Source organism: Schistocerca americana, chromosome X (assembly GCF_021461395.2).
Source record: "Schistocerca americana isolate TAMUIC-IGC-003095 chromosome X, iqSchAmer2.1, whole genome shotgun sequence".
Taxonomy (NCBI): domain Eukaryota; kingdom Metazoa; phylum Arthropoda; class Insecta; order Orthoptera; family Acrididae; genus Schistocerca; species Schistocerca americana.
In genome coordinates this window covers 102,707,989-102,720,936 of record NC_060130.1, presented here as the reverse complement: position 1 = coordinate 102,720,936, position 12,948 = coordinate 102,707,989, and the positions used below count along the sequence as shown (strand labels likewise).

At 40.1% G+C, this 12,948-nt stretch overlaps 1 protein-coding gene across 2 annotated transcripts in view; it reads left to right on the top strand.

Moving 5' to 3' along the window:
- The window catches only part of LOC124555625 (TBC1 domain family member 22B), a 143,260-nt gene that overhangs the window by 51,431 nt on the left and 78,881 nt on the right, over positions 1-12,948 (top strand). For both annotated transcript variants that reach the window (XM_047129597.1, XM_047129596.1), the window contains exon 5: positions 7,138-7,359. In XM_047129597.1, the coding sequence (XP_046985553.1) occupies positions 7,138-7,359 (222 nt within the window). The remainder of the gene's footprint in view (positions 1-7,137; positions 7,360-12,948) is intronic.

Here is a 12,948-nt window from a genome sequence, read left to right as displayed (position 1 = left end):
CATTCCAAATAGTTTTAATGTACTATACAGTACTTAAATGTGTAGTATGCAGAACATTTACAAATGCTGCACGAAACAAAACCTCATATCTAACAAAAATAAAATTTGTAGAAAATTGCAGAAACTGCTTAGACTGAACTACTGACCAGAAAACATCATGCGGGTCTAGGTACACTATCCTATTAAGTTCAACACTATCCCCTACATAACAGAGCGAAAAGCCATCTACAAAGAGTTTTACAGTGAATTGTCAGAAAAGAGCCCAATCCCGCGATTAACAGCAAACAATGAGGTCTGTTCTCATAGAAAGTATTGCTGTTCTACAACAAACCCACATGCACAGGGCTCACTGCATTGTTGAAACCATCAAGAAATCTGGTTTTGAACTACTGGGACATCATCTTTACTGCCCAGATCTAGCATCCTCCAACTTTTGTCAAGTTGGGCCACTCAAGGATATGCTATGAGGTCATAGAGTTTCTTCAGATGTGGAAGTGCAGAAATCGATGCAAAAATTACTTTGCTACCAACCGAAAACCTTCTCGGTGGGAATATGTTAGCTTGTGGACTGCTGGACACTGCATTGAAAAGAAAGTAGAATATGTTGAAAAATAATGTATATGCCAAACCACAATTTTTTTTGTAAATACATTGTAAAATGAAATTTGTAGGCAATTTTTGACTCACCATCGTAATTCTTTATTGCATTATATGTTTCTCTTAGCCCGAATCTTACTTCTCACTCGGACGTAATCATCTCTGGACTGAAGCTGACACCGTACTTACTAATGTCCACCTCTGACCTATTCTCCCTAACATTTTCCCTGCGTCTTTGTTTATCCTTGTCTTCCCTATAGATGGGCCCCTCTCACCCTGGGGTGTGAGTAATCTGTCCTTCCTTTTAACCTTCACCAACCTATCCCTCTCTCCCCTCTGAGTGAAGAACTCGTAGGTCCAAAGTTTAGGATGTGTATAACTTTCACTTTTATATGTCTGTCAGTAGTAGTACAAATTTTGCCTCCTGAAGGTAAGCAGTGGCCAGAAAAAATTATCCTACTATCTTTGTTTTCTGTTATGTGTATTGATCTACTATTGTATAAAATATCTTATATAACATCGTATTGAGTTTTACAAGTGTAACTTAAACTGGACTGTGTACACCAAGGAGGGAATCTGCTAGAAATTCTTTAATTTCTAAAATGAATTCTATTTTTAAATGTTGCTTTTTCAAAACATGAGACCACAGATATCATACTTGAATGACAAAATATCTTCTGTTCATTTTAAACAGATTGGGTTTGATACCCTTTATACTGTTGCATTCTACACTGCAGAGCCAAAGAAACTGGTAAACCTGTCTAATATCATGTAGGGGCCCCCGCAAGTACGCAGAAGTGCCACAACATGATGTGGCATGCATCAGCTAATGTCTGAATTAGTGCTGGCTGGAATCAACACTATGAATCCTGCAGCACTGTCCATAAATCCTAAGAGTACGAGGGGGTGGAGATTTCTGAACAGCACGTTGCAAGGCATCCTGGATATGCTCAATAATGTTTATGTCTGAGGAGTTTGGTGGCCAGCGGAAGTGTTCAAACTCAGAAGAGTGTTCATGGAGCCTCTCTGTAGCAGTCCTCGACATGTGGGGTGTCACATTGTCCTGCTGGAATTGCCCAAGTCTGTCGGAATGTACAGTGTACATGAATGGATGCAGGTGATCAGACAGGATGCTTACGTACATGTCACCTGTCAGAGGCATATCTAGGCGTATCAGGGGTCCCATATCACTCCAACTGTACACACCCCACACCATTACAGGGCCTCCACCGTCTTGAACACTCCCCTGCTGAGATGAAGGGTCCATGGCTTCATGTGGTTGTCTCCATACCCGTACTCGTCCATCTGCTCAATACAATTTGAACCAAGACTCGTCCGACCAGGCAACATGTTTCCAGTCATTAACAGTCCAATGTCAGCGTTGGCAGGCCCAGGTGCGGTGTTGTGCAGTCATCAAGGGTACATGTTTTGTTGAATGGTTTGCACGCTGACACATGTTGAGGGCCCAGCATTGAAATCTACAGCAATTTGCGGAAGGGTTGCAGTTCTTCTCTTCAGTCATCATTGGTCCTGTTCCTGCAGGATCCATTTCTGGGCGCAGTGATGTCGGAGATTTGATGTTGTACCAGATTCCTGATATTCACGGTACACTTGTGAAATGGTCGTACGGGAAAATCCCCCACTTCATCGCTACCTCTGAGATGCTGTGCCCCATCGCTCGTGTGCCGACTATAACACCGCATTCAAACTCACTTAAATCTTGAGAACCTGCCTTTGTAGCAGCAGTAACTGATCTAACAACTGCGCCAGACACTTGTTCTCTTATGTAAGTGTTACTGACTGCAGCACTGTATTCTGCCTGTTTACATATCTCTGTATTTGAATATGCATGCCTGTACCAATTTATTTGGTGCTTCAGTGTATTTGTTAATTTGACAAAATGACTGAAAAATAGGAAATATCTGTAGCTTATGTCTTCACAGGATAATGTGTGTGGTGTGAACTCTTATTTTTATGTGAAGTTTTCATAAGTGTTAATCATACTGCTTCATTCAGCAAAACCTGTTGTGTACCACAAGAAAAATTATTTGGTCTTTGAAGGAGAAAAAAGCAATCTTCAAACTGCAATAAAACAGATAGTGCTCATTGCATTACTGTGACATCACCATGCTATACAGCTGTTGGCTGCAGGTGGAAAACAAACAGCCGATATGTTGTAATCTGGCAGTTTTCACTGTATTTCACAATTTTCAGTTTATTTCACCATGTAGGCCATAAATTTTTGCTATTTTCGAATTGAACATAAAAGGAAAGAACTCTCAAAACTGCATTTTTAAGGTATAATTTGTGGCCATAGCATGTTGGGAAATGGCTCAATTACCTCAGATATCATTAGCAAAGTGACAGTCTTTTCAGTTACGTACACCACAGTATTACTAATGGCAGAACCCACTTTTTTTCCTAATTGGTCTATTATATGACATCAAATTTTGAAATTTCTTTCTTGTCAGTTTATGGGTCTGCGGTTTGGTTACGGCAGTTGATGTTGTGAATGTTGGTAAAATTGCTACCTAGGAGGAGAAGAATGAAATTCTTGCTCTGACTTCAATTTATAGCTTCTGTGCCTGTTTACCTTAGGAACTTTGAATGTTTCTTAGGCGAAGGTCTGTAAACTCAAAGGAGACGCAGCAGCTCATTTAACTGGTATAGGGTGGTGATGGTACTCAGAGTTAATGGTATTCGTATTTTGGCAGGACTGTTCCATCATATCAGCAGAAACTACTACTGGCATGACAACATCAGCACAAGTCAGAGCCAATATTGCACCCAGAATTCCAGTTAGGACTGCCAAGAACTGTTTGCTGGAAGTTGGCCTGTGAGCAAGGATTCCACCTGCCAGGAATGCCTTCACACCACATCACTGTACAGCCCATCTGCGATAGTGCAGCAACAAATTCAGGGTGGAAGTCTCCTCGCTCGTGTGAGCTGGTTCACGCTCACACATCAGCAGTGAGCAGTTGGCCAGCTCTCGGCAAGTAGTGGAATGGGAAAGGTGTGTGTGTGTGGGGGGGGGGGGGGGGGTGAGAGGTGATTGAAACATTGAAACAAGGCCACTTGGCACAAGAAACTGTTGTCAAGAAGTCTATTCTATGGCTGCTAATAGTTCTATGGAGATGTATTGCTTTATAGTGGCTAATTAATGCCCTCGTGGCATGTTTATTTCCTGAAACAGTTGCATTGATGAGAAATGACAATGATTCAATAGTTCCATTTCATTTAATTGGTGAGGGAAATAATATGAGGTAGTGATATTTTTTTTCTATGGATGCCACCTTATGATGATGAAGGTCGTTTTCAGACAAAGTTTAAATTGTCATCCACATGTATTTCACAGCTCTTTTGTTCACACATTAAACATGAAAAAACTGCATATGGATGAATACTACTAATTTTGCTTTTCACTAAAGTGTCGGTGTCTGGGACCTCTTTCTGAGCAATCCAAATTCGAACATAGCTTTTAAATTGAAGTGTGTCAGTGAGTTTCTGTGCATAGTTTTCAATCTCTTCACTGCGGGAAAAAGTTTCTTTCACAGTTATGTAGGTCCAGACATCAACATAAGTAGCTAAGAACTTGTGAAATTTTGGAAATTTGTCTTGAAGAAACTTTTTGTACAAGTCTGTAAAACTTATCTTATTATAAAACTTAACACTCAACTGGCTGTCACATTGCAGATCTATAAGTTGTAATTGTAGCCAGGCACCCAGCACTGACATCTTGTAAATTGATATGGGTGTGTCTGATCTTCACTTTGAAGTTTCTAACCCAGCTTTAAGGCTGCTTTTTATTAATTTTAGAAGAGCTACTGTCACTTTTAAGCACTGCATCATTAAGTACGAGTATATATGCTTGTGTTTAAAACTACGGCGAAGTTAACATATTGTCATTCCTCTGAAGACAGAGCACAGTTTGCAGTTCCTCTGTGCTACATAGTGATATTTGACAGCCACATTTTCCTTCAAGTGCTCACTACCAAGGCAGCCAGTTAGCACGAGCACTCGTGTCTGCCTAACTGTCTCCGGAACAGACGTGCTATAGAATACGTTGCCTGTACACATCTGACATTTGCAAATATCATTTTTTGCAACATGCATCCCCAGCTGTTCATCATGTCTCTGGGATGGCACAAGCCTGAGACCTGTTTCTCATTGTACATGTCTGGGATATGATGAGTAGGTGTCAGATTCAGTTGGCATTGCTGTCAATTTGACCGTTCGATGACAACAGGTGGACGTAGAATGGAACACTGTGTCCCGAGATGACATCCCAGAGCTTCATGATCGCACCTGTGTACCATTTTGGGACTGCATTTTAGCTAGAGGAGACTATACAAGATAGTTACATTGTCCAGTATGCATCCAAAGATGTCTGTGACAGTAAGTCATCAGGCTAGAAGTTGGCAGTCAAGGGAGTCATGAATTAAACGCTTGTAGGAATAAATTTCATGCTGTTGCGTTTGTTGCTCTCTAAAGGAAACAAAGTACTCCCTGATATCACATGCATTGCAAGGAAAAAAAAAATAGAAAAGTGTCTCCAAACTATTATAATTATATGAACGTGTGCACGTGGATATAACCAAGTTGATGTTGACACATTTCTGGAAAAGTCTTATTTATTCACAAAGTTGATTTTCATGTGATGGCTTTTTCAAGATACGTAATACTCAAATCTAATTGAGAGATACTCCTCGTGATATAGAATGGAGCTGTCAATAGCAATCTTTCAGCAAATCTTTGGTTCCATATTAGTACATGCAAGTTTATTTAACTTCATGTGTCACAACTTCGATATTCACATGAAATCATCTAGTCTTTTTAATGCAGAAGTTGCAAGAACTGTTGGGAGATGATGTGGGTTTGGTTACAGTATTGTTCTTTCTGGGACCACTTAAAGCATGGGGCGCACAAGACAGAAGTAGCAAAAACTGTTTAGTTACAATAAAGCACACACCATGTGTGTACATCAGTTCATGAAGATACTGACATATTTTGGTGAGAGTGCATTTCTGTAGGATAAGTGGGAACATATCTACAGATTAGACAGAAACATTCCAAACTCGTTTTTGTGAATGTTTACTTTTCTGTCAGAGGATTGCTTTCATATATAGGTTCGTGTCTGTACTTTTGTTTCCTGTTTCTCACAATAGCAGCTGTTCCTCATTATATCACACATTTAAAAAATGTTGTGAAAAGAAGATAACTCCTAGTTAGTTTCCTTTAAATATTTTAATTTGAAAATGCAAAAAAATCCACTATTTAATGTGTTGTAATATAGTAATTATTGTCATTTCTTACATTTTCTGTTAGAGTTGCAAATTTGCATTTACCACCTGCTTGTGCAGTGCTGTGTACTATATCAGTTGCCACATATCAGTAGCGATCAGGAAATTCAGCATTTGTACAAAATAGTATGATTCCGAAGCTCAGTCCTACAAACAAAAAGTGGTGATATTAATTATTCATTTAGCTGTTGGAATAAGAAAAAATGTTGGGTGGATTCTCATATGCAAATTCGCTCCTCATTACTCCAAGAAAGTTTTATTGTACAATACTATGCAGTCTAATATGCTGATGAGCCATTAAATTCTGACCACCAGATTAGTAGTGTATTGGTCCACCTTTGGAGTGCAATAGGGCTGCAGATCTGCAATAGGGCCGTCCTTCATAGGTTTCTGGAACTATGTTCACTGATATTAAACTTCCTGGCAGATTAAAACTATGTGCCAGGCTGAGACTTGAACTCTGGACCTTTGCCTTGTGTGGGCAAGTGCTCTAGTTACTGAGCTATCCAAGCACAACTCACAACCCATCCTCACAGCTTTACTATTGCTAGTACCTCGCCTCGTTCCGGCACCCAGTTTTAATTTGTCAGGAAGTTTCATATCACTGCACATTCTGCTCCAGAGTGAAAATTTCACTCTGGAAACATCTCCCAATCTGTAGCTAAGCCATGTCTCCGCAATATCCTTCTTTACAGGAGTGTTAGTCTTGCAAGGTTCGCAGGAGAGCTGTGAAGTTTGGAAGGTAGGATATGAAGTACTGATATAAGTAAAGCTGTGAGGATTGGTTGTGAGTCGTGCTCAGGTAGCTCGGTCGGTAGAGCACTTGCCTGTGAAAGGCAAAGGTCCCGAGTTTAAGTCTCAGTCCGGCACACTGTTTTAATTTGCCAGGAAGTTTCACACAGAGAATTTTTTTCCCTCCACAGAAAAGACAATGGTCGTCCCCAATTTTTGTCTTGGGTCAGTCCGAGTAACTCAGGCTTGTGATGACTCCATCAGTAATGGGATGATTTATCAAAACACGCATATGTAAACACAAAAAATTAAAATTTATGTACTACAAATTGAAACTAGTGAGTTGTGCTTTAAGCAAACATCAGTGCATCTGTGAGGTACGGAGAGACTTGTATGCATAAACAGGGTAATTGTTTTGCATGAAAAACCTATTGCAGTTACAAAATACCTTGTGATAATAGGAAAAATAAGTTTATGTTTTAAATGTGTAAATTATTGTATTGTTTAGCATCCTCGCTGTCACCTGTGCGAAGTTCACAACAACAACAACAACAACAACACCAGCAGGAGCAGCAGCAGCAGCAGCAGCAGCAGCAGCAACAACAACAACAACAAAGTTCTATGCTGCCACAACACTGTTCTCCAACAGTGTCTCGTAACTATCCTGGAAGACCACGACCCTTGCTTTCAAGTCAGGGTCGCTCAAAGATTTGTCTTTCCTCTAAGGAAGGTGTGTTCGTCAGCTTAAGTTCTTTTTAAACTTGGCAATATTGTAATTGTCCAGTTATTTTTCATCTTTTTCCTTTGCTTCAAGCAGTTGTTTGCAGTACTGTAGGACATGTCAGTGTACAATTTCCTTGTCAGGCTTACATACATTTAGCGAGTTTGCCTTTGCACTTTCCTTGCTCCACACCCTGTTACCGCTGCCCTTTCCCTTACTTGGAGTATTCTGTTGTTATAGTCTTAACATTTGTCTGGAGAGCTGTAATTGTCCAAATTACCTATACTAGTGAGTATGGCATTACTTGCATTTTTAAACTGTAATGTATTTTCCTATTTCATATGACTCCATACTGCAGTAATAATTTTCAGTTGTAATACAGGCTGTTTCTAAAAAAAATTCACCCAATTTCACAAGACTGTGTCTTGTAAGTGACTGAAGGTAGAAATTTTGGCTGAATTTTAATTTGTGCATAGGACTGCAAGGTCTTTGTTTTCAAAAGAATCAATTGATTTACAAGGGTATATCTTTTACATGTTTGCGCATCTAGGAATACATTTTACATTTATGTTTAGGGTTAAGGTTTTCATTTACCTTTCACAAAAATTTCACTGTCCCCTCCACTAGATGCAAATCAACATACAGATGATAGTCAAACTCTCACTATACTTTTGTGAACATTTCTAAAGTTACTGTGTTCACCACTATTGTTATGAGGTGTTGAGTTCATCAAAAGTTGTTGGAAAGGGAGGCACATAGGTGGAGTCTTTTAAAAATCCACACCAAAAATCGAATACCATGAGAACAGGTGATGTTGGAAGCCAGTGGTGCAATATGAGAATTTTATGTCTCTTGCATTGTTCACTCAGTGACACAGCTCATTTTTAAGAAATGTTCTGACATGCAGGTGTCATTGTGTTGGTACTCTCTTCTGTTGAAAAATGGAACTTTCAGCATGTTCTCGCAGTTTTAGAAACAGCCAGATCTCAAGTATGTTCAGGTATGTGAGCTGTGTAACTGTATTTTCTGCAAAAGTGAATGTATTGTTAGTCTTTCTTCAGGAAACAGCTATAAATTCCTGAAACTTCGTAGAGTCTTTCTTGTGCTCAACTAAATGTGATAGCTGTGTTCTCCATATTCTTACATTGTGGTTGTTCCCTTCATCACTTAAAGGGAATGTACGCTCATCGCTGTACACTAAACATGGAGGGAAATTGTTATTGCCCATCTCCATACCTAGAATGTATTTACAAAACCATACACACAGTTGTCAATCATTGCCATGAAAGGGTTGCAGCAACTGAATACTGTTGTTGTTGTTGTGGTCTTCAGTCCTGAGATTGGTTTGATGCAGTTCTCCATGCTACTCTATCCTGTGCAAGCTTCTTCATCTCCCAGTACCCACTGCAACCTACATCCTTCTGAATCTGCTTAGTGTATTGATCTCTTGGTCTCCCTCTACGATTTTTACCCTCCACGCTGCCCTCCAATGCTAAATTTGTGATCCCTTGATGCCTCAAAACATGTCCTACCAACCGATCCCTTCTTCTAGTCAAGTTGTGCCACAAACTTCTCTTCTCCCCAATCCTATTCAATACCTCCTCATTAGTTACGTGATCTACCCACCTTATCTTCAGCATTCTTCTGTAACACCACATTTCGAAAGCTTCTATTCTCTTCTTGTCCAAACTATTTATCGTCCATGTTTCACTTCCATACATGGCTACACTCCATACAAATACTTTCAGAAACAACTTCCTGACACTTAAATCAATACTGGATGTTAACAAATTTCTCTTCCTCAGAAACGCTTTCCTTGCCATTGCCTGCCTACATTTTATATCCTCTCTACTTCGACCATCATCAATTATTTTGCTCCCCAAATAGCAAAACTCCTTTACTACTTTAAGTGCCTCATTTCCTAATCTAATTCCCTCAGCATCACCCGACTTAATTAGACTACATTCCATTACCCTTGTTTTGCTTTTGTTGATGTTCATCTTATATCCTCCTTTCAAGACACTGTCCATTCCATTCAACTGCTCTTCCAAGTCTTTTGCTGTCTCTGACAGAATTACAATGTCATCGGCGAACCTCAAAGTTTTTATTTCTTCTCCATGAATTTTAATACCTACTCCGAATTTTTCTTTTGTTTCCTTTACTGCTTGCTCAATATACAGATTGAACAACATCGGGGAGAGGCCACAACCCTGTCTTACTCCCTTCCCAACCACTGCTTCCCTTTCATGTCCCTCGACTCTTATAACTGCCATCTGGTTTCTGTACAAATTGTAAATAGCCTTTCGCTCCCTGTATTTTACCCCTACCACCTTCAGAATTTGAAAGAGAGTATTCCAGTCAACATTGTCAAAAGCTTTCTCTAAGTCTACAAATGCTAGAAACGTAGGTTTGCCTTTCCTTAATCTTTCTTCTAAGATAAGTCGTAAGGACAGTATTGCCTCACGTGTTCCAGTGTTTCTACGGAATCCAAACTGATCTTCCCCGAGGTTGGCTTCTACTAGTTTTTCCATTCGTCTGTAAAGAATTCGTGTTAGTATTTTGCAGCTGTGACTTATTAAACTGATAGTTCGGTGATTTTCACATCTGTCAACACCTGCTTTCTTTGGGATTGGAATTATTATATTCTTCTTGAAGTCTGAGGGTATTTCGCCTGTTTCATACATCTTGCTCACCAGATGGTAGAGTTTTGTCAGGACTGGCTCTCCCACGGCCGTCAGTAGTTCCAATGGAATATTGTCTACTCCGGGGGCCTTGTTTCGACTCAGGTCTTTCAGTGCTCTGTCAAACTCTTCACGCAGTATTTTATCTCCCATTTCATCTTCATCTACATCCTCTTCCATTTCCATAATATTGTCCTCAAGTACATCGCCCTTGTATAAACCCTCTATATACTCCTTCCAGCTCTCTGCCTTCCCGTCTTTGCTTAGAACTGGGTTTCCATCTGAGCTCTTGATATTCATACAAGTGGTTTTCTTCTCTCCAAAGGTCTCTTTAATTTTCCTGTAGGCAGTATCTATCTTACCCCTAGTGAGACAAGCCTCTACATCGTTACATTTGTCCTCTAGCTATCCCTGCTTAGCCATTTTGCACTTCCTGTCGATCTCATTTTTGAGACGTTTGTATTCCTTTTTGCCTGCTTAATTTAGTGCATTTTTATATTTTGTCCTTTCATCAATTAAATTTAATATTTCTTGTGTTACCCAAGGATTTCTATTAACCCTCGTCTTTTTACCTACTTGATACTCTGCTGCCTTCACTACTTCATCCCTCAGAGCTACCCATTCTTCTTCTACTGTATTTCTTTCCCCCATTCCTGCCAATTGTTCCCCTATGCTCTCCCTGAAACTCTCTACAACCTCTGGTTCTTTCAGTTTATCCAGGTCCCATCTCCTTAAATTCCCACCTTTTTGCAGTTTCTTCAGTTTCAATCTGCAGTTCATAACCAATAGATTGTGGTCAGAATCCACATCTGCCCCTGGAAATGTCTTACAATTTAAAACCTGGTTCCTAAATCTCTGTCTTACCATTATATAATCTATCTGATACCTTTTAGTATCTCCAGGACTCTTCCAGGTATACAACCTTCTTTTATGATTCTTGAACCAAGTGTTAGCTATGATTATGTTATGCTCTGTGCAAAATTCTACAAGGCGGCTTCCTCTTTCATTTCTTCCCCCCCATCCATATTCACCTACTATGTTTCCTTCTCTCCCTTTTCCTACTGACGAATTCCAGTCACCCATGACTATTAAATTTTCGTCTCCCTTCACTACCTGAATAATTTCTTTTATCTCGTCATACATTTCATCAATTTCTTCATCATCTGCAGAGCTAGTTGGCATATAAACTTGTACTACTGTAGTAGGCATGGGCTTTGTGTCTATCTTGGCCACAATAATTCGTTCACTATGCTGTTTGTAGTAGCTTACCCGCACTCCTATTTTTTTATTCATTATTAAACCTACTCCTGCATTACCCCTATTTGATTTTGTATTTATAACCCTGTAATCACCTGACCAGAAGTCTTGTCCCTCCTGCCACTGAACTTCACTAATTCCCACTATATCTAACTTTAACCTATCCATTTCCCTTTTTAAATTTTCTAACCTACCTGCCCGATTAAGGGATCTGACATTCCACGCTCCGATCCATAGAATGCCAGTTTTCTTTCTCCTGATAACGACGTCCTCTTGAGTAGTCCCCGCCCGGAGATCCGAATGGGGGACTATTTAACCTCCGGAATATTTTACCCAAGAGGACGCCATCATCATTTAATCATACAGTAAAGCTGCATGTCTTCGGGAAAAATTACGGCTGTAGTTTCCCCTTGCTTTCAGCCGTTCGCAGTACCAGCACAGCAAGGCCGTTTTGGTTAGTGTTACAAGGCCAGATCAGTCAATCATCCAGACTGTTGCCCCTGCAACTACTGAAAAGGCTGCCGCCCCTCTTCAGGAACCACATGTTTGTCTGGCCTCTCAACAGATACCCCTCCGTTGTGGTTGCACCTACGGTACGGCCATCTGTATCGCTGAGGCACGCAAGCCTCCCCACCAACGCCAAGGTCCATGGTTCATGGGGGGGAACTGAATACTGTAAGGCCCGAAACATAAATGTCATTGCAGAACATGCCAGACTGACACAAGTAATGACTAATTCTAAAATCATGCAACACAGTTGTAACATAATTTCACCTGTTGCAACTGAGGACATAGAACACTTTTTGTTGCTGTGTTTCCACCATCTTGAACACATTGGGTAATGAACAAGTGAGTGAACTAACTGCATGAAGGACACCCTAGCAGCAACTGTATGAACCACAAACTTACAATTGGTACATAGGTACACTTATAGTTCCTAGCTATTCAACAGTGCCTATCATCCTAAGGTTATGTGGCAATTTTTACTGGATTATACACCATCTCTAATGGCCTTGTCACCCAGATATGCAGGAATATAATGGTACATGCTTTCTTTTATAGTTTTAAGTATTTCATCAGTATTCTCTCAATGCAAGTAAAAAAATTGTTCCAGTTGTTGAATGATGTGATTATTATAGAATTGATATCCTTTCAATATTTCTGTCGTAAAACAATTTCCAGCATCTCATTTTGTAGTCCTCTTTCTGCTATTCCTTCAGTCCTGCTTGACCTGAAGCTAATGGTCGTGTGTAATTTTTGTTATCAGATTTCTTGTGATTTTAGTCTCGCTTTGATCAGATGAAAGAGAATGTATGTGTTGTGTTACAATGCCTCAGAACTCTTCAAAATAGGACCCACCTGCATCATTACATTTTTGCCAGCATGATTTCCAAGTGTTGTAGGCACCCTAGAAGGTCTGGGATGAATGTCCTTTGGAGCATGGATAAGAGCAACTTTCACATTGTCATTGGTTTCGAAATGGTCCTTTCAAGGGTGTCCTGACCCAAGGAAACATAACTTTGCCAGAACAGGATTGCAACTAGGGGGCTGGGGGACCATTGCCACATTGTCTTTGATGAGATAATCCCTCATCAAGAAGGCTGGGTGTGACTGGGCACATTGTCTTGGTGGAGCTTCCAGGAACAGACTATGTAGGGTC